Source organism: Globicephala melas, chromosome 5 (genome assembly GCF_963455315.2).
Source record: "Globicephala melas chromosome 5, mGloMel1.2, whole genome shotgun sequence".
Classification (NCBI taxonomy): Eukaryota; Metazoa; Chordata; class Mammalia; order Artiodactyla; family Delphinidae; genus Globicephala; species Globicephala melas.
In genome coordinates this window covers 3,513,632-3,541,039 of record NC_083318.1, presented here as the reverse complement: position 1 = coordinate 3,541,039, position 27,408 = coordinate 3,513,632, and the positions used below count along the sequence as shown (strand labels likewise).

General features: G+C 48.3%; 1 protein-coding gene across 3 annotated transcripts in view; it reads right to left on the bottom strand.

Moving 5' to 3' along the window:
* AFAP1 (actin filament associated protein 1) overlaps positions 1-27,408 on the bottom strand; it is a 153,445-nt gene that overhangs the window by 76,423 nt on the left and 49,614 nt on the right. For all 3 annotated transcript variants that reach the window (XM_030876858.2, XM_060298926.1, XM_030876856.2), the window contains exons 2-4: positions 20,599-20,727; positions 17,362-17,459; positions 6,469-6,577 (exon numbers count right to left, since the gene is read on the bottom strand). In XM_030876858.2, coding sequence (XP_030732718.1) covers positions 6,469-6,577; positions 17,362-17,459; positions 20,599-20,725 — 334 coding nt within the window. In that variant the 5' untranslated portion in view covers positions 20,726-20,727. The remainder of the gene's footprint in view (positions 1-6,468; positions 6,578-17,361; positions 17,460-20,598; positions 20,728-27,408) is intronic.

Genomic DNA, 27,408 nt, shown 5'->3' with positions numbered 1-27,408 from the left:
AAGGGAGGCCACCCTGTTGGATGTGATTGTCCCAGCACTTAACAAACTACCTGGCACAGGGCCAGTAACAAATATTTATAGAAGGGAGAACTGTTAGATCGACTGAAATTCAATGCAAAGCCCTCAGAAGGACGGCTGGCTTCTTAAAAGTGATGAATAAATACTAGTGACTATGAGTGATCTTATTAATTTCAGCCCTGCTGGATCATAAGGTCCTGGAGGCCGTGTCTGATTCATCTCTGCACTCCCCTCAACCCCCGGACACATCTGGAATACATTTGCTTTCATAACACACGTGAGGAATGAACACCTAAATGAGGAATGAGCGACAGATAAGGAGAAACCATGGATGAAGCAACCGATTGCACAGACGGGAGAAGGGGCAGAAAAGGCTGACCTTGCACACAGCAGAACTCACTGGAAACCGGGCTGTGATTTGTACTCCGTGGTCACACTTGCATGTTACTCTCCCCACAAAGATTTATTTACTAAGCGGGGGGAGGAATGGAAAGACTGGTAGTTTAGATTGAATTTTAAATCCTGATAAAGTAGTCAAGGAAGGATTTTAAGCAAGAGACTAGGATGACCGAAGAGGTAACTCTGGCAAGTCATATTTTATGCACTTTTTTATAAATATATTTTATAATAAAAGGTTTTTAAGTTTAGCACAGTGGGCACGTAGCACATGGGGAAGGAAGTATGAAACCATGAAAGACCACGTGCTGCTCCATGGCCCAGGGTTCACTGAGAGATTTCAGACGGACGGTGGAGCAAGTCCTAATTTATCCTGGAAAGATGCTGCTCACAACAGCTTGGGGGGCCATGAACCCCTCAGCGCTTAGCTCATTTTCTAGAACATCAAATTCAGTAAACACTGAATGAACAAATGAACAAAAGAATTAATGACTAAATCAGTCAGAAATGGGAACATTTCATTTCATTCATGCAACAAGTATTTATTGAGCGCTCACTATGTGTCAGGCAGTAGTTTTTATACTTGTATCTGTACGCCGTGGGATAAGGCTGTGAAAAGAGGAAGCCAGCTCTGCACTTACACCCTCTGCCTTGCTGGCCGTCTTAGCCACCCGGAGGCGGGCACAGAGCAGTATCCTTATCTCAGAGGAAAGGAACGAGGATGCTGAGAGATCAGGTGACTCATCTGAGACCCCATCCTGATGAAGGATGAAGTGAAAACCTGATTCTGAACTGAAAACGTAGACCGTGCCCCTGGCTACCCAGGGGTTGAGATCCACGCCTGGAATCCATGGCCCACCTTCTTCTGAGAGAGCAGGACTGATGGAATGACGTGACAAGAACGTCAGCCAACTTAGCAGCAAACCAAGCAGTCTGAGCCCACAGGATGACCCGCTCACTGGCAAGTCTCTTGGGACCAACAGAGTCCAGGGTTCCTCCTGGGGGCTGTACAGGATGTCAAGGGGTCCGGTGTCAGGGCTGGGGTCGGGATTTCGTTAGGAGGTAACGAGGGCCCCGTGGAAAGCTAAGAAAGACACAGAGCTGGGGAGGAGAGCAGAGAATCACCGACGGCGTGTCCTTATCTCCTCTAGCTCTCTTCCCGACGGCCGTTCTGACCAGGTGCTCGGGCACACCTTCAATAGCTCCGCCATCATGTGAGGTCGAACCCCTGGAATCAATCTCCCGTTCCACCTCGTGGTGCTGCTTCTCCTCTGCTCAAACCCTGCTCTAGAAACTGGAAACAGAAGCCTTTGGCAGGCTCTCACAGGTGAAGCTCAGTGCCGACCCGCAGGATCTCAGGGCGCAGCGTTGGCAGCCTCTGCTGAGAACCACTTCATTTTGAGAGATGGCCTTGGGCGCGCCGCCACCGCCCTAGTACAGTCTAAACACTTGATCGCGGAGCACCAGGTTACCATCAACCTGAGCTGCCCCGCAAGGGCTCCGGGTCATCCAACCCGCTGAGGAGCACGTGGCATCGCATCGAAGCAGGCGTGTGTCCACTGGGCTCCATCAGGCCCTGAAGACGTAAGCGAGGGGCGTAAGCAAGTGGCTCGGAAGCCTGTGCCCCTATTCTCTCCGCACTGGTTCGTGGGCACGCCTGGCATTTGCTCGGACGGTCAAGACTCGAGAGGGACTGGCAGCAAGGAGGTCTGCGGAAGGGGCTGTGAGTAGGGCTCCCGAGGTGAGCACCTGCACGTCGGGTGGATGCTTAGCAAGGGGCAGCCTCGCCAGAATCACCAGCAGGCAACCACACGACCCACTACATAGACGTCAGTGAGCTGCTTTGCCCAGACTTCTTGTGCGAATGGACTCCTGCACAGGCAGCTGGTGTCGGGGCGGAGGTGACACATGGAACTCAGCAACATGGACTTCCTCTCAACAAGGGCCATCCGACTCCTGGCACTTGTGAGTGTCCTGCCTGCACACGACACTGTTCCCTGGGCTGTCAGCCAGCCGCCTACTCACAGGTTATGCCTGGACCACGTGCACCATGGAAGGGCAGCGCTTTATTCCCACTGGAGGGGATAAAGTAAACCCGCTGCCCACGACGCTCCTGCAGGAAGCGTCATCCGTGGGCTGGAAGCCTTGCTTCTGACCCCGGAACTCATTTTACAGCAACTGAAGTTGACGGCAATGGGTTCGTGCTCATGAAGCTCACTGGTCTCGCCTTGTCTTCGTCACCCTGAAGCAGCCGACGCAGCAGAGACCAGCGCAGTCCCTTCGGAATATTCCATTTCAGGCCCGGCCTGACTGGTCACACCTGTGGGGCTGGGGGTGGGATCTTCCAGAATATCTCCAAGCACAGGTCTGGGAACCCAGGGGTGAAACGGTAGTGACTCCACTCACTATCACCCCTAGGCATCCGCTCACTAAAATTCTGCTTCCGTTCCTGGAAATTTTGGCTCTGCTGCGCACAGGTCTTTCTCTCTAGGGGCAGAATGTCCCCTCTAAGGGACACAGCGATGGCTCCACTGGCCGAGAAGTGGAGACAACAGACAAACTAGGGGTCCCTGCGGTGACTGGGTGACTGGTCCCGCCCACCAAGAAGCTGTGACCACACATGGGGAGAAGAGCACGTCCAGGTCCAGCAGATCCCTGGGACGTCCTTAGCACTCGAGTCAGCGGGACACTGCCACAGTCCAGTACAGGTAGTCCTGCTGGAGCCCAGGCCTTTCAGGAAGGAAAGCCAAGCCACTGTACTGGACCATCAACCAAGGTGCTTGCTGAAGGCAAAGGGGACATGCAGGATGTTATAAATACCAGCTAGGACCATGGACCGTCTGTGGAAGTGAGGACTGAGCCCTTTACGAGGTTCTTGTCCATATTCTGATAGGGCTCTAACTGTGTACGTATAATCGAGTCCTTTTCTTCCCCTCTCACGTCCCCTACCATCTAACAGAGAAGTGCTAACAGCAGTTGACCCTGGCTTCATCTTCTAGTGGCAGGCTCCCAAAGGGGAGAGTGTGACTTGGCCAGAAGAGAACGAGGTCACCCCAAAGTGGACAGAGGATGTCATACCCTCTGGGGAGTCGGGGCGTTTCCGTCACACCAGTCACAGTTGAACCCTGTTACACTGAACCACCACTCTGCCCCTGTCTTCGCTTGCACATCCACTGCGGGTAGAGAGCTGCGTGGGTGTCAAGCCGACCCAGGAGCAGTGGTGGTGCTCTTACGCTGTACCCACTCGGCAAGGCTGGGACGCATCCCCCCAGACTCCCTTTGCTGGGTGCTTCTGGGCTAGGACTGGCCACAAGAGAAGTCTGTGAGCAACCTGGACATCGGGAGGGTGCCAGGCGCTGCAGCTTGCGCTCGCGAGTGCTGGGCTGCAGGCCTTCCTTGTCGGCGCTCCCGCAGGGTCCCCTGCCCGGCCGCCTCTGGGTCCTGGCCAGGCGCGTGCGGCTCCACGGAGCCGCGGTCCGGCCTCCCGCACGGGGCCCCGCGTCGGGGAGTGAGAGGCAGGGGGGTTCCCAGCATCCTTCCTCGCCCCCGGGCCTTGTGCAGCTCCCCTTGATGCCGGCCGGCCCCCCAGCACGCATCTGCCCTGGTTCCCACGACCCCACAGGGTCTCGCGTCTACAACACGCCCCTGCCCCACGACGTGGTTCTGCTTCTCCAGTAAACCGGGCCTGACTCAGGGCTCGACAAAGCGGCCATGCGTAAGCGAAGGCGGCGCGACCCTGGCCCGACCCGGCCGCAGACCCCTGCCACGGCTCCCCACGCGGAGGGTCCTGGCCGGCAGCCGAGGCTCAGGCACAGATGTCTGAGCGAAGTGCTGGCACTGCGGACCCACTGTCCCTCCCCAGGCAGCAGTCCTTCCATGGCCCTCCCTCTGGGCTTAGCTCAACCAAAGGGGCCCAACCTCAGCAGTTAAGGACACGACACACCGGTCGCGTGGGCCTTCTCGGACCAAAGACGACCAAAGGTCCCCGCAAGTCAAACAGAATTACTCTCGGTCTCTAGTCTTGAAAGTATGTTGGAGCGGGACAAGGAAGGTGGGAGAAGGCTGGGACCCAACGTGCCCAACGGTGGGAAATACCCTCATCAGCAACTGTTTTTCCTTTATTCGTTGTTTTCAGAAAGAGAGGAATCCACTGAAGTTTTGAATTTTATCAAGCCGTTTAATTTTTCGTGTTTTCTCATTAATTTACTATCTTCTGAAACAGTGGACACTTAGAAATTACTTGAATGCATTTTTCCCAAATGGTTCTAAAATGAAAGAGAAATTTAAATATTTAATATTCGGATCTCAAAACCCAGCATTTCACAGCCTCCTCGTCAGAACTGTCCCTTCTCTCATTCAGAATTCACTAAGAGGCCCTCAAGTCTCTACTGATGCTGGGCCGAGGCTGTGTCGGCCTGCTCCAGAGCAAACAGGCACAAGAGAGCGGGAAAGGCCACTGCCCTCCAGGGCCTAAGGTCCCGCTCGCCTGGCTTCTGTGTGTCCCCCTCACGGTCAGAAAACATCCTGGGGGTATTTCCTGGAACGATCAAGTTAGATTCCGCTTTGCTGAAATGGCCCTGCTTGTTTGCTGCCAGGGGAAAGAAAGATCAGAAAACTCCAAGTCTGCACGAAGCAGAGACTTCAGGGGACAGGCCGACGGCGACAACGGAGAGCGCTTCCGTGAGCAGAGGGAGGAGGTGGGAGAATGGGACACAAGATGCGGAGACACGGAGGCCTCTCCGTGACACGAGCAGATCACGCCTTCACTCCCCATTTTACGCATGTTTTACAGGAAAGGCAAGCTGGATTCCCTAAGGCAGCACACTCAGATATGCCACATCTGCCGCATGGCGAGACAAAGCACGCTGCCTGCTGCCAGAGTATCGGGAGCAGAAGCAAAGGCAAGGATCTAAAAACAAACTGCAGAGGTAGTTACAACAGGTGCTCAACGCCACTGCCCTTCTGTGCCTGTGAAGGCCGGCTGCCTACAAAGGGGCACTTCTGAGTGCCGGCAGGCAGCTAACGATCGTGTCACGATGGCCCTAACGTAGGCCAAAGCATTCTTGTAAAACCTGTATGAATGGGGAACAAAAAAAGAAACAGGAAACAACCTAAATGTCCGTCGACAGATGAATGGGTAAAGGAGATGTGGTGCATACACGCAGTGGAATATGACTCGGCCATAAAAAAGGGCAAAATAATGCCATTTGCAGCAACTAGAGATGATCATACTAACTGAAGTAAGTCAGAGAGAGAAAGACAAACACCATGTGACATCACTTACATGTAGAATCTAAAACAGGACACAGATGAACCTGTCTGTGAAACAGAAACAGGGACATAGAGAACAGACCGGTGGTTGCCAAGGGGGAGGGGGGTGGGGGAGGGCTGCAGTGGGGTTTTGTGATTAGTAGATGGAAACCGGTGTATACAGGACGGATAAACAACAAGGTCCTACTGTACAGCACAGGGAACTAGGTTCAGTACCCTGGGATAAACCCTAATGGAAAAGAATAGGAAAAAGGATGTATATATACATATAACGGAGTCACTTTGCTGTACAGCAGGAATTAACACAACATTGTGATTCAACTACGCTCCAGTAAAAAATAAACTGAAAACAAACAAACAGCTACGAGGAGACGCCTGCTTGCTGTGTTTATTTTACAGACACGCTTTCTCGGAGGCACCATGAATGCAGCCTAAGAGGGACGTGCCCTGGTCAAGGCGGCGGGGAGGGACCCCATGAAAACATGCCTCAGAAAGTCATTCTCTTCTGACCACAGGGAACACGTTTCACTGGCTGACGCATGCTCCCACAGCAGCAAGATTTCACAAGAAATCTGAGTCACAAGAAAAGACAACAATCTGAAATTACCGAAGGTACTTGGTGGACACCTTAGACTTTTCGAAACCCTTTCTGTAGCCCCCTCTCCTTGGGTTCAGAATTTCCTGAAGTCCACATTTCCATGGTGTTGTGTAATGCCCCTACCCCCCTTCACCCGAAAAGCGGGAGGGCTCCCCAACAGCCCGGCAGGTCGGGGGGCCACTCACTTGAGGTGATGTATTCCGGAGCCTTCCCGGGACTCAGCGGCACGGCCTCCTCGTAGTAGCCTTCCGGGAGAGAGGATGTCGGTAGCGGTGGTGGCCCGCTGTCAGGCGGCTGAGCGAAGAAAGGAAGAAACAACAGAGCATGATCGTTAGGGGGAAATTCTGGGTCTGCACCTAACAGGTGTTGATGGGCATTTTCCTCCCTCCTTTGTAAAGTCTCTGGAGAAAAAGAACATCGTCCAAAGAGCTCCCAACGTTCGGCTCTTGGCGGGATCTGCGCTGCCCGCCCGCTCACGGCCACCCTCAGCCTGGCCCTGTCCACGCCACTCGATCCACACGACCTGCCGGCTGTCACCAGACGCGCGCTGGCCCTCGCAGACCCCTCCCCCAGAGCAGAGACAGGCGTCTCTCCCCCCCTCTGCCCCACGCCACCGCCCTCCCAGATGCCCAAGCTGACTTTCCCCTTCACGGCCTGCGTCCTACACTGGAGACCCCCGAGGGGCACAGAGACGGCTCAGGTCCACCCATGCTCATCACAGGGCAAGCACCAGGGACACAGCAACTGAACACGTGAGTACGTTTGTCCACACAATCTCACCACACTCCTCCTGTGTGCCAGGGAAACTTCTCAAAAAAGAGAAGAGGAAATCACCTATGAGCCCACCTCTAAAAGGAACTGGAAATTATCCTCTGGAGAAGGAATCTGACAGACTCTGAGACGGAGGCACCCTGATTTTGAAGCCGTAACTTCAGAGCATGGAGAGCTGGCAGGCTCAGGACCACCCAGATTCAAGCAAGACCGGCTGAAGCACCACTCCCTCAGAAGTCCCTGAGGACTCGAAAGCAGACCCACCTCTTCTTCCCGTGAACACGTATGGGATCTGCTCATTCCATCCCTCACTGGTCCTTAGGTCAACAGAAACAGGTGAAGGGCACGAAAGCCAACATCCTCCAAACGCCTGCTATCTGCCTGGCAGTGTCCTCTGCAGCCTCTGCACCGGTTACAAGCTACATCAGTCATCCACCCAGGGACCCTTCACGGTCGATATTCCATCACCCGATGTTTTACAGATATGGGAAGTGAGGCTCCGAGTCCAAAACCTCGTGCTCAAGATCAGACACTGTCCACGACCAGCTGGGGTTCTCGAGCACCAGGTCTGTCCAGTAAAGAGCTTTTTCATATTCATAGTCTCTGTTTCTCGCTCTCTTTCCCTTTCCTAACTAGTTCACACCACCTATATCCTATAAGCTAATGGGAAAGATGTCGCTGAGAGTGGAAGAGAACAGAGGCCCCAAACTGAGGACCGACCAAGTGCAGTTTCCAAGAACAATGCTCCACAGAATGTGAAACTCCACCACTTTTCCTGTAACTCAAGTCTGGAGCCAAGAAGTCCTCTGCGAATGACTGATCGCCGCTGTGCGCTCAACCCACTCCTTCCTCTCGCCAGATGAAGGAAGATAACTGACTCCAGGTCATCTGCGCAGCGTTCCTCCCCGTCCTCGAAGGCAGTTATCCCCTTGCACTCCCCTCCCCGGGCTGAGGCCCGCCCGCCATCACCCTGTGCTCTCACGCTGGACCACATCCACTCCTATCATCTGGAGGGGAGAGGTGGTGCCTACAATGTAACCTGACACACTGTCCTCCCCGGGTGAGGTCTGAACAGGAGTCCAGGCCAGGGTTAAAGCCTCCGCGTGGTGCTTTTGGAAGGGGGCTGTTTGATTCCCTCATGAAATGAGGGTGTTTCAGCTTCCCCTTAGTATGCTGAAACAGTCGGATTATTCACGTTTCTAGAAAAGCATTACAAGTGGCTGGATCGAACAAATGTTTACGAACTAGCACAGGCCCCTTCCTAGTGCTGCAAAGGTGTGTAAGGCAGGCGCTGACTCTCAGCTGATGGGACTTAGCAGACTTTCAGACCCTGCTGGTGGTCGTGCTTTCGACACAACCACTCGATACATATGCCCTTAAATCCACAATTCCACTTCTAGAAATATATGCCAGGAAGGTCAACTGGTCAAACAAGCAAAAACATATAAGGATGTTCAATAAAAGGTTTTCCCTCCCAAGTTAAAAACAATCTAAACATTCCCTGAGAGAAGAATGCTTAGGTATCCTGACACAGCCAGGTGCAGACATGTAAAAGGACAGTGCACATCTGCAGTCATTTACTTGAAAAATCTCTACTAGATACTGCCAAGTGAAAGAAAACAGGTACACTATTAGCCTTTCTATCAGAGCTGCGCTTACACTCACATCTATACAAGGGCAGGTCACTCACCAAAATGTTAACACAAGGTTACTGATTTTTCATGCAAATCCATATAGCTTGCATTTTCTACATAATATTGTTTTTAAAATCAGGGAAAAAAATGACTTTCATTTGAAGTAATACCCCTCAAATAATAATACTTATAGAGAAGCACTCTCTTTCTCCAAAAAGGATCTCTCACTCCACTCCCAAATACCATTTGCCCTTGAAATTCTGCCACACGGGTTCCAGACAGAGGTCTGATGGTTTGTTAAAGGGCAAATGAGGGAGAGACAGAAAAAATGTTTTCCCTTTCCTAACTAGTTCACACCACCTATATCCTATAAACGAATAGGAAAGATGTCACTGAGAATGGAAGAGGACAGAGGCCATGGGTGGATCAGAACCGCTATTTAGCACCATTGCTTTCAGAGGAAAAACTTCTGTCAGATCCTTCCCAGTAGGTCAGAATTCGCTGAAATCACAATTCACAGGAATTTTAAACAGTACAAAATGAGGAAGGCAAGTTTCCAAAGGGGGTCATGGAAACCAGAGCACAGGCAGGACACTAGCGTGTAGGGTGAAGAAGACCAAAGTTCCAATGCTTGGCACGTGGCAGGCCTAGCTCCAGCCTCGGCCTTGTTTATGCAGCCTTCCTCTGTATCTGGGTACCAATCTCCTCCCTGTACATGAGGGCGTGGGATCATATAACCTCTGATGTCCATCCCGGCTCTGAGATTCCAACTGTAGTATCCTTATAAGGGTGCAGGTCATCAGTCAACAAAGCCAACTTTACACACTTCTAAACTGTAGTGAGAGTTGACTTTGGGTCCTCGCTACCTGATTGATGACACTGTCATCTCTGGCCAGAGCACGTACTCAAATGTACCTTCTGACGGCAAGGCTACACACCCACGTGACGCCACTCTACTTTGGATCTGACAGCTTCCCTTCAATGCTAGAAGAGACCCAGTCCACGCACAAAGCTCGGCACCGTCTGGCACTGGTCACCAGAGTCTTCCTGGACTGGCTCTCAGAAGACACATGCTCACAGAATACGGGACTCAAGTCTAACCCTCACAGCCTTCTCAGATACTGACAAAGAAGGATGAGAAACTGTTTTCCTCAAGGAACGACCGATCTGTGCTGCGCCCTAGACAGGAAAGTAGAAACGGCATGGTACCGGTTACTAGATAACCTTTAAATTCACTGAAATATTTCTCCCACGAATGAATGCTTACACGAATGTGACTTTTTTTTTCAGGAAATCTTATCTGCCTTAGGCATTGTAAATTTCTCTTTTTAAGGTGTCAGCGTCTTATTAGAGAAGACCAATACTTACAACTGGATAGGAATATAATCGACAGGCTTGCTTGGCTCACAATACTGGCCATAATTTAATTTCTACCTTTTTGGAAAGAAAAGCCCATTAGTATTGGGTTGGCCAAAAAAGTTCGTTCACGTAACCCAAACAAACTTTTTGGCCAACACAATATTTGTCTTTGCTACTTTAAGGAAAAGCCTCATAGAAAATTTTTTCCATTAATAATAATAAATATTAAGATATAATTATATGGCATAAATACAATGATTGTTATTGCTATTATTCCAACAAAATAATGACTGTTTACGGTCTGCCTTCCGTGTGTCACGCATTGTTCTGGAACACTTTATATATTTTTTCTCTTGTTGAGAAAACAACGCTGAGAGATTGGTATTCTGATTCTGATTTTACAAACGAGGAAACTGAGGGGGATGCAAGACCCTGCCCAGCACCCCCGTGCTGCAGAGCTGCTTACTGGAGAAGCCAGGAGTCGGCCGGGTGGGCACAGACGAGCACTTACTGCTGCGGCGGCCGAGCCAGACAGGATGCAGGGAAGGAACGTGCAACCCACCAAGGCCACTGGATCCAACCCGATGCTCCCGGCTCCCGCAGCACGGCGGGATCCGTGCGTTCCTGAGGAAGGCACGTCCACACCGGCTCTACCTCCATGCCCACTCTGCCCTTCCTCCCTCTCCTCTCTGCTGCTGCCCCCCACCTTCCCCTCCTCCGGCCCCCATTAATCACTCAGTCCTTTGCACCAGACACACCAATGAACTTGAGACCTAATTTTAGCAGAGAAAAACACCAGCCTAGAATTTGGAATCACTTTCTGACTTTAATTCTGTACATACAGGGATACATCCAGATTCTATCTTTCTGGTTACAGTGATTAAAATCTGTTAAGAGTAGCAGCTAAAAACGATATGATCTGACAGAAGACAGGGAGGGTTCACGCTCTAGCTCTGCCACGTATCGGCAGAGCCCTTTTTGGCTGAGAGAATACGGCAGCAGCACTCCACAGCATCACCTAAGCTTCCCGAGGACGGGAGGGAGGGATTGTCAACAGATAACAAAAGCTGATGGCCTCAAGTGTAAAACAGGGTTTCAATCCTAACGTCAAGAATTTTGAGCAGATACTCTTCTTGGCAAAATAAAAGTTTTTGTCCAAATGACACCCCCTTCCATTCTGATCACTATTTAATTTGCATTCCAACAGCACTTGAGTAAACACTGGGAAATTATTCACACATATTTTCTCAAGTTTTATTTATACATGACTAAGAATGAGAGCCCATGGGGCACATGTTCTTCCCTTCCTTCTCTACCCGGAGGCGGGCTCCCACAGGGAAGGCAGGACAGTGCAACAGCAGTGGCAACGGGACACGGAATAAATCCAAGATGAAGACGCCACGGGAGTGAGACGTGACACTAAACTCTGCGATCGAAAGACAAGGAGAAAAGGAACAAGGACAAGGACAAGGATGGTTCACAGCCACTAAAAGGATCACATCTGACTTCTCCGGGATGGTTTTGTTGTTTTAAATCTCGGGCTTTAGTTGAAACTCTGCAACTGACAAAATACCTGATTTTGTCAGTCAATCTCAAAGAATCTCATAATCCCATCTGTCAAATAGAGATAATGAAGATGCTGTGAAAGCACTTTAGGAAGGATAAAATGCCATCAGCAGGCAGGCGGTAAGGGCTGGGACCAAAACATCATTGTTTCCTAGAGACAGGAAGTAGGATGCTGGCTACCAGGGGCTAGCGGGGTGCGAGGCATTGCTTACTGCGGACAGAGTTTCAGTTTGGAAAGATGAAACGTTGTGGAGATGGGTCGTGGCAATGGTTGCACAACAACGTACGTACTTTACACCACTAAACTGGATACTTACAAGTGGTTAAAATGGTAAAGTCTGTGTTATGTGTATTTTACCACAATAAAAAAATGACCTGGGACTTCCCTGGTGCAGTGGGTAAGACTCTGCACTCCCAGTGCAAGGGGTCTGGGTTCGATCCTTAGTCGGGGAACTAGATCCCACATGCATGCCGCAACTAAGGAGTCTGTGTGCTGCAACTAAGAGTCCACATGCCAAAACTAAGAAGTCCACATGCTGCAACTAAACATCCCGCATGCTGCAACTAAAGATCTCGCATGCCGCAACTAAGACCTGGTGCAGCCTAAATAAATAAATAAATATTTTTAAAAAAACGACCTTGCTGCTATCTGCTGATATAATAAGGCATCACATTTACATAAGGTCTAGCCTTAAAATAGCAAAACACTAAATTGCGTCTTCTACCCCATCTAAACACATCTAAACTGTCTGCCCTTTAAATGATCAAATAAAGATATTTCTAGAAAATGCCTTGACGGGATATCATACAGAGCATATACAGCCCCCAAAGGGGTCTCCCTGCTCTCTTCTCTCAGCCAGGAAGGTCTGACGTCTCCCTGTCCCGTAGACCCACTGTTCCCCTAAGCGGAGGAGGGGAGGGCAGGAAGCACAATTCCCGACTGTCTGGATCAGAGCCGGCTGGTGGGCTGGGCGGTGGGGCCTGGCGGCCAATGTCAACACAGATGGGACCCATTTCCGGATGAACCGGCCGCCTTCGCAAATGCTCCCTCAGCACGGGCTGCATGCTAACTCAGTACCGTCCCTTTGATAGCTGCACAGCTCTCGGTGTGAAACAAAACCCAAAATCTGTCGAGAAGCACAGCCCTTCCCGGAAATGTTTTCATTATGCATATGCATATTTTGGCCCGCTCCAATCTCCCCTGGAAAGCGAGGGAGGCGGATGGGTCTGTAAACACGCTGCACACTGGACCTCGCTCTCAAAGGTCAAGGGAAGTTCTGAATTCCACGGAGCGCACACCCACACTCCCGCCGCCCGGCCCGAGCTCCACCGGCCACACTGAAGGGGTCGCCGGTTCGCCCAGGACCCTGGGCTGCAGCCGCATTGACTCCAAGAGCAAAACAGAAACACGCACTATTCCCTTCCTGTACAGAAGCGTCATCAACGTTACAAGACGGACTTTTTGATGTGGCTCCTGACCTTGAGCGGCCGTCGGCATCTTCTGCTTTGTCATATGAGGAACACAGAGGAGGAGAGAAACAGGCATCATCTTCAAAAGGTTAAAGTTTAGTTTAATTAAGAGAATGTCAAAATGAGGCACTGCTGATCAGTGGGTATAAAGTTTCAGTTATGCAAAATGGAAACATTTTAGAGCTCCACTGGACCCCTTTGTTTTCTTTTACTGCTACCACCTGAGTGTAATTCACCAGCCAACCGGGGCACAGAGACCTGTCCAGTCTCTGCCACACCTGTGTGGGGGGCCCACCTGGGTGTCAGCCAGCAAGAGGGGAGCGCTGATGCCTGAGAGCGCCGCAGAGAGCCGGGTGAGGGCCCTCAGCCAGGGGTGCGCCAGGCCCGAAATGGGGGGTGAAGGGTGCCGAGCGTACTCGGGAAAGCGGCCAGTGTGACCCCACCCTCCTGCCCAGCCTCTCGAGGGTCCAGAAAAAAAAAAGGATGTCAAGAGATAGTTAACAATAACTGCATAGAGCACTGTTCGGCACTAAAAGGGATAAAAAGATAGAAGCGGACTCATTTCTCGGAGATTGTAACACACATAGCTGTGATAAAAGGCAGTATTCCTTCAATACATGCCATGAAAGAGTAAAACATGCAATCGTGGTTCAAATGAGTAAGAAATAATAGCCGTTGGAGCGTCCTACGTCTTACACTAAAAACAAACCCTTCGGTCATTCATAGTTGCCTTGAGGACCATCCCAAACTGCTCTGCAGGCCCACGGGCCCCTCGAGGTTTAACCCCTGCGGCGTGTTCCGGCCTCATCCGCGGACGACTCATCCAAATCCTATTATTCAGCCGCGCAGAGGGGCCTGTAATGCTCTAGTCCGTCGGGGTCTTTCTCGGGTCTGTGCCTTAATTTGTGGTACGTCCTCTGCCTGGCGTAGCCTCCTACCCAATCCCACGTCTTGTCCGCTACCAGCCGTGCCAGCAGCGAGTGACCAACTGGACAAAAGCCCCCTCATCAAAGGCAACTTACTGAAAGACAGGCTTACTTGCTGAATGACGAATTCCCTGATAAACTACCAGGAAAATACAGCAGAGCTGTCTTAACCTCTCTCCACTTCACTGACTCACTGAGCTGATAGACGTTCTTCATTCTGTCCGTAAAACGCCCTGACGGGTATCCACAAAATGCTGACCCTTCGTGGCCAACGGGCTCCTCTCCGAGCGCCTACGAAACAGCGCCATCGGCTGAGTCTGCACCATCGCCAACAGTCAGCTTTGTTCTTTACATCCTTATGCTTATGACTATTTAGTTTACTCTATTTGGTTAGCTACTACATAAATAAATCAGTGAAAAAACAAGTGCAAGAGGAGAGCTGACGATTCTCTGAGATGCCTTAGGAAGGTTCAGTCAAGACAAGCTGCAAGAAAAGAAAAGACCCAGTTATTCAGTTAGGAGTGGTCACGTCAGCTACGAAAGGCGGCCCTGGTAAAATTCTAGGGACTCTGAAGACCAGATCGTTTCGCAAGTGTCGGAATTTAACTCCACTTTAAGGAAACAAAAACTGGGAATTGTTAGTCCTGTATCACAGGTACGGATTATGCAGAAAAGACAACCCGTAGCCCCACACTCAGAGGACGCAGCTCTTGGCCCTACATCAAGGTCTTAGGAGTTCTATATCAAGAAACAGCATTGGCTTAGAGGCTGAGTTTGGAAAACTCTCTTGACACCCATGTCGGGCACCAGTAGGGAGGAATTACCCACTGGTCAAACTCCTACTCAAAAATGATTGGTTTAAATCGGAAATGTTTAAAGCACATGATACCCTTTTAGAATTCCTCACTTGAACCAACATTTTTAATTAACCAGCTACCAGTTCCGACTCCACTGGTAGGACGGCTTCTCGTCCACCTTAAAACCACAGCAGTTTGCCACGCTGCAGCCAAAGATGGGCAGGAGACAAGGAGAGAAGAGGGAGAGAAAATAGTGGATGAAGAATAAACTGCATCCGAGGAAAAATCCATGGAAAGGGATTGACTATTCAACCGTCAAAAATGGTACAAAATGCTGACCATCCAATGAGTACTCTGTTTGAAACTGGCACTGAAACTGAGATTCACTCCCCCCGGCCTGGCGCATCGAAGACAAGCATTTTAGTCCAGGCCGGCTGGGTAGCACTTCATGCGCCACTGAAGAACAGTCCACGACATTCCTATAACCACCGCTACTGTTCCGGCTGCTTCGAGAGGTCTGCATTTCACCTTCAGTCTTGAAACACCTTTCCCAACCTGCATTGTGCTGATGAAGTACGAGACACAGCGTATTGAGACAGATCGTGAAGTCAGTTCAGAAAGAAAAATACAAGTAAACCAGAGCACAGAGACCAGGAGCTTCACGAGCCACCGATCTCTCACATCTCGTCTTTATCTTGTAGACAAGCAATGTATCAGTAAACAGGATTAATACTACGATTCCGTATTAAATCTAAAAACATCAAATGAGCAATGAAAAAGAGCTATAATTGAGTCACAGTTTCTACAAGAAACAGGAAGAATTTCTTAAAAAAGGAAAACAATTATTAAAAATAAGTTTATAAAGGAAAAATACATAATGTTAAAAAAATAAAAACAGCATATAAAAATCATATATTCAATATGCTTTCCACAGCGGAAAGATTAAATGTATAAAACAAAAGAAAAATAAAGCAAGCTACATATGTAATTTAAATTTTTCTAGTAGCCATAGAAACGGATGAAATGGGTCTTATTAATACATCTTCTTTAACTCAATATATCTAAAATATAATTCACGTTACCAGCATATCAGAATGTCCATTTTTAACACGCTCCCCGGAAGTCTGAGAAGCACAGCCCCACAAAGCAAGAGCCGGCTCTCACACGGGGCTTAACAGACGCGAGGCATCTATTCCAAGCACTGGAGGTCCATCAGCTCTTTTCATCGCCACAAGAATCGCACTAAGTGGGCACTATTACCACACTCGTTTCAGAATGCGGCGTCTCAGGCACAGAGACGTGAAAGCCGCAGTCTGAACTCACACAGGAAGTGTCAGAGCTGGTGCCTGGACGCAGGAACCGTGCTCCCATCCACACCCTGGACCCCGCGGCCTCCGCAGAGCCCAGCTCAGGAACAGGCTTAGGTTCCTAAGAAAACCTTCTCCCGTCGGTGAGCGACGCTGGCATCGGCGTTGCTGCCATACCTCCCCGAATAGTATTGCTGAGAAAAGGCTGGATTTGAGATCCAAAGAATACGTTACAAAAAACCGTCTTTCTGCCTTTCCTACTGCCCTTGAGCATCTTCACTGGACCCACACTTCCTTTTCTGGAAAATGGAGATGCACACTATTCACATGTTTAGGGGGATTTTAGGGGTTCCCTGAGGTCAGGTTGTAAGGATTAAATGAAATTATAAGTGAAAAAAAGAGCAAACGTGATCTGTGACAGGTGGCAGGGACCCAGTAAGCACTGATTTCCTTCTATCTCCTTTACAATGATAATTACTGAGTCCTCGCTGGACATCAGCCATGTGCTGGGGCCCAGGCAGAACAGAAACAAATGAGATGGGGCCCTGCTTTCCTGCAGTTCCTTTCCTGGTAGAGAGAAAATCAGATGATTCATAGAGAAAGCAAATGTTAAGAAGAGAGTTGCTAAGTAACTGATTTTGCTCTGATTTTGAATAAAAGCCTAATTTCCCTGAGCAAGCAAATTAGAAAATAGCAAAAGGCAGAAAAAGCCGAATGGTCCATGAAGAATGGCATAGGTGAGTATCCCCAGATTGCAAAAATAGTAAAAGAACTCCAAAACCAATTGTGAATGCAGAAAAGCAAATAAAACACACATTCCTGGACCATGTACATATTTTTCTTCTTGGGGGGAAGAAAAGAATATTTAATCCCAGAAGAAGCATGAGCATTAAAGTTTCAGGCTAAGGTATTCAAATTCAGAGTTAACCCAGAAGGAGGGGCAAGTCCCTAGGCTCTGCTGTCATTGTTTTGCCTGCTAAATCATCTGAGTTTTTTAAAATCCAAGTTAACACCAGATTTCCATGGACCTGTAGCTCCAGCGATTTTCAGAGAGCCATCAGCCTCCCAAGAGAAGGTACATTTGCAGCCTCCCACTTAGCCATTACTAGCATCCAAAACACACACTCAAAGGAGTGCCTTGGGCAACACGTAGCCTTTCTTCCAGAATTGGGCTTTTATCACCTGCCCCTGGAACCAAAAGTAACACAGACATCTGGTGATTCTTGTGATGGTGGGACTTGAACTCACCAGCCACGGCTGCGGGATCTCTGGCAGAGGCATCTGGGGAGGGGCCGGCAGGCTGTTGGGGGTCTCTGGCTTCGCAGCATGATCTTTCACTTCAAAACCTGTACCAACCAAAACCACAGAACTGGATGAGGAGAAGAAGGAAGAGAAAGGTGGCAACTGCTGGCGGCTATCCCCTCCTTGGCCCCACACCGAATACATCGCAGACACGTCTTTATTTTCTCTAGTCCTTTACAACAATCCTGCGAGGTGAGTGTTCTTCTTCTCCATTCTACAGGGGAAGGATCTGTGCTGGAACGAAAGGCTGAAGTACTTAATTGGAACACGGACAGGCAGAAATGACGGAGAAGGCACCAAAGTCGACATCCTTTCCAATGCCAGGCAGCCTCTCAAAGGCGAGCTGCCTCTCCTGAACGTCCACTCAGGTTAGTATAGACGCTTACCCACGTGCTAAGGGGGCAGACGCTTTCCTGGGAATCAGTAAATCTGCATCAAGGACCCTCCTGAGGTCCGATGCTGTAACAGACACGCTTATCGTTGACAAGGCTGATAATAAGCTCATACCCTCAGGGCATCATATTCACAACAGGCTCTCAGAAACCGTGCGTGGCGAGCACTGTGCCAGTGAAGGCAGGAAAGAGGAGGAAGCTACTTTAATCTGGGCACAGTGTTATTTACATGCCAAGGACTCACCGTTCTAGATCTAGAAAAATAACTGCTCAACAATGACCACCTATGATGGGTCAAGCACGACGCTGCAGGCTGGGAAAAGACAAAGACCCTGACCTGCGGAAGCGACAGCAAGACTGGAATTTTGGCAGAAGCCTGGAAACAGTAAAAAAAAGAGAAGAAAGAAAGAAAAAGAACAAATGGAAACTCTACCATCAAACCATCAGTGGCTGAGTTTTAAGCAAATTAAAGAGCCGAAGAGACAAATCAATGAATTGGACAATAACATCCAGAACAAAGCCTGGAGAGAAAAGGGGTCGAAACTCATTGGGCAGAGCAAGAGCGGAAGGGAAATCACGAGAAAGCAAACGGCAACGCCGGAGGCAGGAGGCCCAAACTGCAGTGTTCCCAAACTCCTGGCTGGGAAACAGGTGTACGCAGAGGAGAGGAGGTCGCAAGAAATGCTCCTTGTACCAGTAAACTCAACAGGAGGAAATAGCAGCCAATAGCTGCTGAGCGTCTGCCGTGCGTCAGGCCCTGCTTGGAAATGTTTTATATGATCTCGTCGATCCGTACAGCATCCCTCCGAGGTGGGTGCTACTGTCCGCCCTTCTTACAGGTGAGGAGGCTGAAGGGATTAAGTGACCTGCTCGAGGTCACAGACTGGGTAACAGGCAGAGACAGAAAGCAAAGCCCCTTTGACTGTACAGCAGACAGGCGTGACCACACGTCATAGGGGCCTGGGGTTCAGCCACGGGCAACGGAAGATACTGAAAGGGCCCAGGCAGGGAAGCGGCAACATCATTTCAAAGCGAACTTTCATCTCCGTCTTTATCTTCATCTCTATCTCTGTCACTGTCTCTATCTATCCTACTGCCCCTCAGACATGGTCCTCATCCTGCACTCCTACCCTCAGAGATTGGTCCCACCATCCACCCGGGGCCTCACATAGCTCTCATTCAATCTGCAGCCAGATCTTTGAACCCACTGCCCAGACTGACAAGGTGAGCTTTCTGGAACGCAAATCTAACTGTGTCAAATCATGGCTTCGTAGGCTAAAAATCAACGAATTGTACATTCAGATGGGTGAAGTGCATGGTATGTGAATTATATCTCAGTGAAGCTGTTTACAATAAACCTCATCTCATCCAGGTATCTCCTACCCAGCCGTCAGGATTCTAACACCACACCCTCCAAGAACTGCCCCCCGCCGCCCCCCTCCCCATTCTCCCTCTCACTAAACTGGTTTGGACACTCCTCTTGGGTGCTCTCTTAACACTGATGCCCTCTCCCTGCTATTCTGTCTTACCCACTGTGCACAAAAGAGTTAACACAGCAGGCCTGAGGCTGCTGTCTTTACCAGGGCTGGCATCTGGGAATGTGGCTTTCAGAAGTGTTCCCACCATTCCCTAATCGATAAGGTTGGTCTACTCTGCCTAGACTGTTTGGGCAAACAACATGATCTCACGCCAAATACCTGCTGTGATGGCGAATTCTGTGTGCCAACCTGACCAGGCTCAGGGATGCTCAGAGAGCTGGCAGAACGTTATTTCTGGGCGTATCTGTGAGAATGTTTCTGGAAGAGATTAGCATTTGCATTGCAGAACTCAAAAGGGGATGGTCCTCCCCAGGGTGGGTGGACATCATCCAACCTGTTGAGGACCTGAACAGAACAAACAGGCCGAGGAAGGGCGGGTGCACTCTCTCTGCTTGAGCCAAGTCGCCCATCTTCTCCTGCCCTCGGACGCTGGCGTTCTTAGTTCTCTGGCCAGCACTTGAACCATCAGTCTCCCTGACGCTCAGGCCTTTGGACTCGAACTGAACTACAGAACTGGCTCTCCTCAGTCTCGAGTTTGCAGAGGGCAGACTGTGGGACTTCTGAGCCTCTGTAATCACAGAAGCCAATCCCCACAACAAATCTCCTCTTTATCTCTATCTCTATCCCTCTATCCTCTTGGTTCTCTTTCTCTGGGGAACCCTGACTAATACACCTGCTTTCCTGGGTGTCTGGGATTTTGGTACGTGCCAGGCGGAGGGTGCCTATGTGACCCGCCCCCAGTAAAGTCCTCGGGCACTGAGTCTCCAGTGAGCTTCCCTGAACAGAAACCTTGCACACAGGCTGCTGCATTTCTGTTGCTGAGGGAAGACTGTGATCTGTGTGACCCTCGTGGGAGAAGGAACATGAGTAGCCTGCACATGGGCCCCTCCAGGCTTGGCCTGAGTCTCTTCCCCTTATGATCTTTTCTTGAATCCTTACTATCCGTGTGATGAATCCCGGGCACGAGAAAGTACAACTCCATGCTGAGTCCTGCTAGCAAATCCCCCAGTGTTGGGGCGCTCTTAGGGACCCGCCCAACACACCTACTTTAAGCCTGACCCCTTAAGGTCTTTATCTTTCTGAGCGCAGAGACTAGCACAGTACCTGGCGCGTAGTAAGGCCTTCGATGACAACTTGATGAATGAACACATTCATTCATTCATGAATGTGTTCTGGAAAGATGAGAATTAAAGATGGCTTCGAGGCAAAAAGAGACTGGAAGAAGAAAGACTTGAGGTTTGAACGAGACGTACCTTTGGATGACTGTATCCTCAGCAGGATGTCTGTGATAACTGCCTTTTTCTCCCTGACAGTTGAGGTTAGATATTCATGGTCCAGGAGTTCAAGAAAGAGACGAAGTTCAACGATTAACTCTTCCATTGCTGAAAACAAAGGAGAAAGGGAAGGTTCTATGAGACCCACCAATTTGCAGATGTCAAGACAGGAGTGCTAAATTTTACTCAAAGTATTTCGTTTTTAGCTTGATGGCTGAATATTGTGTTCCAACAGGAAACACAAGTTAGCTGAAACCGGGGCGTCTAAAAGATTCACGCATCATCTTCTAGACAAATGTGCTCCTCCATCACTTCTGCTCTGAGGCAGAGGTGTTCGGCTGGGAGAAGCCCCAGAGCCACACTGCCAACAGATGGAGTCACGACCCAAGAGCCTGACAGCATCATCTGCTGTCAACTGCATGATATTAAATTTCAGTGTCAGGAAGGAGACGGGAGTTTAAAATGCCAAAGAGTCTTCAGATAACTACTACAGGACGTGGGAACCCAACACCCAACTCTGTGCTTTTGCAGGGCGGGCTCCCTCCCCAGGAAGATTGTGAGCGCCTTACAGTTACCACATGATGCTGGGTGCCGGGGAGGACCTCGATGTAAGTTCAGATCCTGACTTCCATCATGTCTTTTCTTTCTGGGATTACAGCAGACTTCCCCTCTGACACCCGTAAGACCGCACCATGGGGCTGGTGTCAGCAATTTTTACCCCGAGATGTGAACCTCTGAGTGATGCCAACGCCCTTTCAGGGTGTCCGCGAGGTCAAACTATTTTCATAATATATGACATTATTCACTTTTTCCTGCGCTAATGGTGCAAATGAAGGGGTGGTTAAACTTCTGGCATCTTAGCGCAAGTCAAAGCAGTGACACCGAACTATACTATACTGTACCCTTCACTTACACACTAGCAGTAAAATAAGTAAATAGATAAAAGTTTTAAAATGCTACTTTCACTTAAGAGTGTCTTTGATGAAGCAGTAAAAATCACTGCTTTCATTAGATCTCAACCCTGGAGGATACACCTCTGTCAGGTGCTGTGTGGTGAGGTGGGAAGTACGCATGAAACACTTCTCTTGCGGACTCAAGTACCACGGTCGTCTAGAGAAGAAGCACGTGTACAACCTTCTGAGCTGTGAGTTACACTAAGCCACTGTTTTCATGCAGCACCAAAGAAGAAATGATAGACAAACGGCGATTATTCAGAGTTGAGTATGTGAGCGACATTTTCTCAAAAATGAACAAAGTAAGCTTATCACGTCCAGGTAAACAATGACAGCATTTGTTGCCAATGACACAATTTAAGCTTCCGCGGGAAAAGAGAATTTTGAACACGTGTATCCACCACTAGGAACATGACAGCTTCTCAACAGAGACTTTTCCAATGAGATCAGGAATGACACTGAGGTACCTGATCTCCTGGTGCATAAAGCAGTGTGTTGACAGCTGGAAGCTCTACACAACTCAGGAAACCATGATGTCATAGAAGCCCACCTGGGTAAAGGTCCATCTAATGTGTAAAATAAGCTGAAATATCTTCATGTAACAGAAAATGAAGTGTTCTTTGATACAGCGCCAGATCCCACGTTGCAACTAACCTTAAGAAACTACCACGTGTTGAGTTTCGGTGTAGTATCAAAGAATATTCACCATTTTCTGAAAAGGCACTAAAATACTCTTCTCTTTTCCAAGTACAGAGCTTTGTGAGGCCAGATCGTCTTTATGTACTTCCACCAAAACAGCGGTCCATCACAATCAGAATGCAGAAACAGATGTGAGAAGCCAGCTTCTTCTGTTAAGCCGGATAGTGAAGATACCGGTAGAAATATAAACAATGCCACTCTTTCACAAATTATCTCGTAATGCAGTTACTTCTCATAAATATATTAATAAATATCTTAAAAATCTGTCAGGTTTAAATTCTAATATGATAACCATCTACAGATATAACCATATAAATAAAAGCTCTTGGGGTCCTCAATATATATTTTGAGGCCAAAAAGTCCTAAGCAAAAAAGTTCAAGAACCACTGGTCTATGGAATTCTTCCCAAATTTACAATTCCACACGTCTACAACACACTCCAGAATACAAGATCTTAACTGAGGCCACCCTTTTATAGCTACCAGAGCTCTCATAATTTTAGACAAGTGGGGAGAGAAATTGCAAATGAGTTCAGAGTAGGCGAGATGTGTTCGAGGCTGTGCACTTTTCCTAATTGGGCAATCTCCTAATTTCCCTTCTATGAAATGAAGGGGCTGGATTAAGTTAGCCTTTAAGGTCTTTTTCATTAGGAGAACAATTTCCCGATGATTCTAAGTGGAAAACAATCTCATCTATACGTTAAAAATGATGGGCTGCTAGTGTTATTCGTAATAACACAATGTGGAAACAACCCAAATGTCCACTGATGGTGAATGGATAAATAAAATGTGGTCCATCCATACAGTGATATATTATTCAGTCTCAAAAAGGAAGAAAATCCTGACACGTGCCACACCATGGATGAACCTTGAGGGCATTCTGCTGAGTGAAATAAGCCCGACACAGAAGGACAAATCCTGTGTGCTTCCACTTCTGTGAGGTCCCTAGAGTCACCAAACTCATAGAGGAAGTAGAACGGCAGGTGCCAGGTGCTGGGGCAGGGCGGGGAATGGGGAGTGAGCGTTTGCCAGGGACAGAGTTGCAGTTGGGGACGATAAAAGTTCTGGTGACGGATGGTGGTGATGTGAATGTACTTAATGACACTGAATTGTATACTCAAAAAGGTTTAAAATGGTCAATTTTATGCTATGTATATTTTACCACAATAAAAACAAAATCAACCTTGTCCAAAAATGAAGGGCTGCTGAAAGCTATAAGCAAAAACGTTAAAAATGCTTATGGGTCTATGTTAAACTTCCAGAACCCATTCTCCATCCCCATTCGTATACTCATCAAAAATGCTTCTCTTGCATGGAGCCAAATCATATTTATCCTGCAGGATTTCACCTGGGTTTCACCTAGCAGCATCAAAATATCTGAAGAGGACCAAAGACTGCATGCATCTGTCCTATCTCGTCTTCAACCTGAGCTTCCCTTACAGAGCTCCCATCGGGGATTTCACGCAGACCCCTCTGGGCTGCGAGTTTATCATAACCACAGTCAGCTTCCCGCCGGCCCACGCTCCTCAGAGGGCAGCGCCCTCAGCTACAAGCTGGACCCTCGGCAGCGACAGCTACACCACCGGGCCCTGCAGGCCACCTCCTGCTCCCACGTCATAAGTGGACCACCTTAACCCAAACTGGTCCATCAGAGTCTCCTTCCTGTATATACTGCCTGGGACAGGAACTCTTAGTCAGTTGCGATCTCTTGAACTGAAGACGAGTAAACTCAGGAGCTACGGAGCTGCCACGTTTCGGCATGTATGTGCCAGCAGGGGAAAGTCATTAATAGAGGAAGAAAGAACGAAGTTAACACCCTCAGGAGCACGCACAGATACTCAGAGGCAAGAGAGAGGAAGCGCCGCACAGACAGGGCACTGGATGGATTCCTGAGACCTTCCTGGACTTTTCTCAGGTACCTGTGAACCTGGACTGCAGTGAATTCCCTGAGGTATCTGCATCCTTCTAATGATTTTTCACTTCATCGTTTATTAAGCTACTCTGTGGTTTTCTTTTCACCTGAAACTGCACCCAAAAGATTGTCAAACAAAGCTCTTTGCACCTCAGAAAGCAAAACATCCCCAAATCAGAGAGATGCAGTTGTTAAAAAAGTTCCTCCTTTCCAGGACCTGCACGGACTAAACAAACCACATCTTACCCTCAACAGGCCCTTCAAACACCTAAACTTACATCCCCTCTCTCCTAGCCTTCTCTAATTCAACATCCTCCACAAGCTCCTCCCCAAAAAAATCCTCCCAAGTTACTGAATTCTTTTGTCTCTTACCAGCTGTACTGATAACCGGGTACTGAGCGACCTTAAGGTGTTATTTTTTTTTCTTTTCTCAATATAGCTAGTCAGCTGGTTAAGAGTAGGCTTTATGCTTTGCTTGTCTCCGAGTACCTTACAGCAGCCTAGCAGGACAAGCCACTAGAAAGCATGCAAGGATTTTTGATGAGCAAATTAATAAAGTAAGAGAATTAATATTTTCTGAGAATCTGCTGTGTCAAAGGCATTGTCCTAGGCATCTACACATGACACTTTATTTAATTCTCACAATAATGCTGCAAAGACGTGATCGGCCCCCTACACGGAGGAATTAGAAGCCACGGCCCGTTTGTTTGCTTGTCTTTAAGCAAATGTTTACACGGCAATCACAGGCATGGGACACTTCTAGTCCCTTTACACGTATGAGTTCATGTGTGTTCCCAACAACCCCAGGAGGTAGAAGCTGGTCTTATCCCCATTTTACAGGCGAAGAAACTGAGGCTCGGAGAGGTTGCCTAAGGTTGCTAAGCAAATAAGTGGCTGAGCCTCTCCAGGTAATAATATGCTTGCTCACAGCCACACGGCTGGAACGTAACAGAACGAACCTGAACGCAGTTCTGACTCCAAAGGCCCTGCTTTGACTATTTCATGAGAATCACTCCATGGATTACGTTGAGATAACGCTGGCCTGGTGAGTGGCTATGGCCATTTTTTAAAACTTTTTATGGAAATGTAGATTATATATAGTTCCCTGTGCTATACAGTATGTCCTTGTTGGTTATCTATTTTATATATAGTAGTGTATACATTTTAATCCCCAAACTACTAATTTACCCCTCCCCCCTCCCTTTCCCCTTTGGTAACCATAGGTTTGTTTTCTCTGTCTGTGAGTCTATTTCTATTTTGGAAGAGTGGGTAACTCCCCCAAATTATGTCGTCCTTAAAATGAGATGATTATTAGGTATCTCAGGACTGTAATGAGGCTAAAATGAGCTGATATCCATACAGAGGCAAGCATTTCACAAATGGCAGCTATTACCATTATTATAGCATATGCTCATCTTATTAGAACTTTACTTTAAGCCTTGGGATCCACAAACACAGCAAGTGGACATGACCCATGACTTCTGTCTTCTAAAACTAGCAGGTCCTTAAATATCTACCTCCGCCTTAAGAAAAGTCATGAAAGACTATTCTGTACAACTCTATGCAAATACATTTGAAACTAGGTGAAACAGACAATTTCGTAGAAAAGAATATAATTTACCAAACTCTATTTACCAAATTACAGAAAGCTTACACAGAGAAAGCAAAGAAAGTTATCAAAGAATTGTCCTCACAAAAAAAGTACCAGACCCAGATGGTTTTACAGGGGAATTGTACCAAACCTTAAACATCAAGACTACTATCAATACATAAATTGTTCCAGAAGATGGAAACAGATAAACAATTTTCTAATTCTTTCTTTTTTAGGAGTAGGTATAAAAATGATGCCTAGGGGCTGCCCTGGTGGCGCAGTTGTTAAGAATCCGCCTGCCAATGCGGGGGACACGGGTTTGAGCCCTGGTCCGGGAAGATCCCACATGCCGCGGAGCAACTACGCCCGTGCGCCACAACTACTGAGCCTGCGTGTCGCAACTACTGAAGCCCGCGCACCTAGAGCCCGTGCTCCGCAACAAGAGAAGCCACTGCACTGAGAAGCCCGCACACCGCAATGAAGAGTAGCCCCCGCTCGCCACAACCAGAGAGAGCCTGTGCAGCAACGAAGACCCAAAGCAGCCAAAAATAAATTAAAAAAAAAAAATGATGCCTAAACCTAGTAGAGATAGCACAAAAAAGAAAACCAAAGACCAATCTTACTTATATCAAGTGCAAAACTCCTAAATAAAATATTAGCAAACAGAAACCAACACTACCTTAATGGCACACATGACCAAATGAAATTCATTCCAGGAATGCAAGGATGACTCCACATCACAAGATCTACTAATATACATTCACCATATTAATAGATCTAACAGGAAGATCATATGATTCTCATCATCCACAAATGATGAAAAAGCCTTCAAGAAAATTCAATACCCATCCCTGATTTTTTTAAGTCAACACAATGGGAACTGATATGTACTTCTTTAGTTTGATGAAATACATGCACTAACTGTTATAGGCTGAGTGCTTGCATCCCCTCTGCCATTCTGTTGAATCCCAACCCCCAGTGTGACGGCGTCGGGGGGGGGCCTCTGGGAGGGGACCAGGTCATGAGGGTGCAGCCCCCAAGACCAAGATCAGTGTCCTTACAAAAGAGGCCCAAGAAAGCGCTCTCACCCCTTCTACCATGTGAGGACACAACGAAAAGACAGTCGTCTGCAGCGACTGCAGAAGAGGGCCTTCAACAGAACTTGGACCACGCTGGCACCCTGACCTTGGACATCCAGCCTCCAGAACCGTGAGAGATGCACTTCTGCTGTCTATAAGCCACCCTGTCTGTGGTATTTTGTTACAGCAGCCCAAACAGACTAAGACATTAACATAAAACAAAAACTGCATCTTACTTAATGAGGAAACACTGCGGGCATTCCCAGTAAGGTCGCAAACAAGTCAGGGAAGCCCATTTCCCCCACCACTTCTAACACTGCACTGGAAGTATTAGCCAATGCAATTAGAAACTTCAGAATAGAAAAGAATAAAGTTATCTCTATGTGCAGCTGATGTGAAAGTATACCTAGAAAACCCAAGAGAATCAATGATAAAACTACTGCCAAAAAAATGTTAATAAAGTCGGATACATAAAAACTATTGCTTTTGCACGTGATGTTTATACCAAACAATAAACAGAAGGTATAAATGGAATAGAAAATTCCATTTAAAAAAG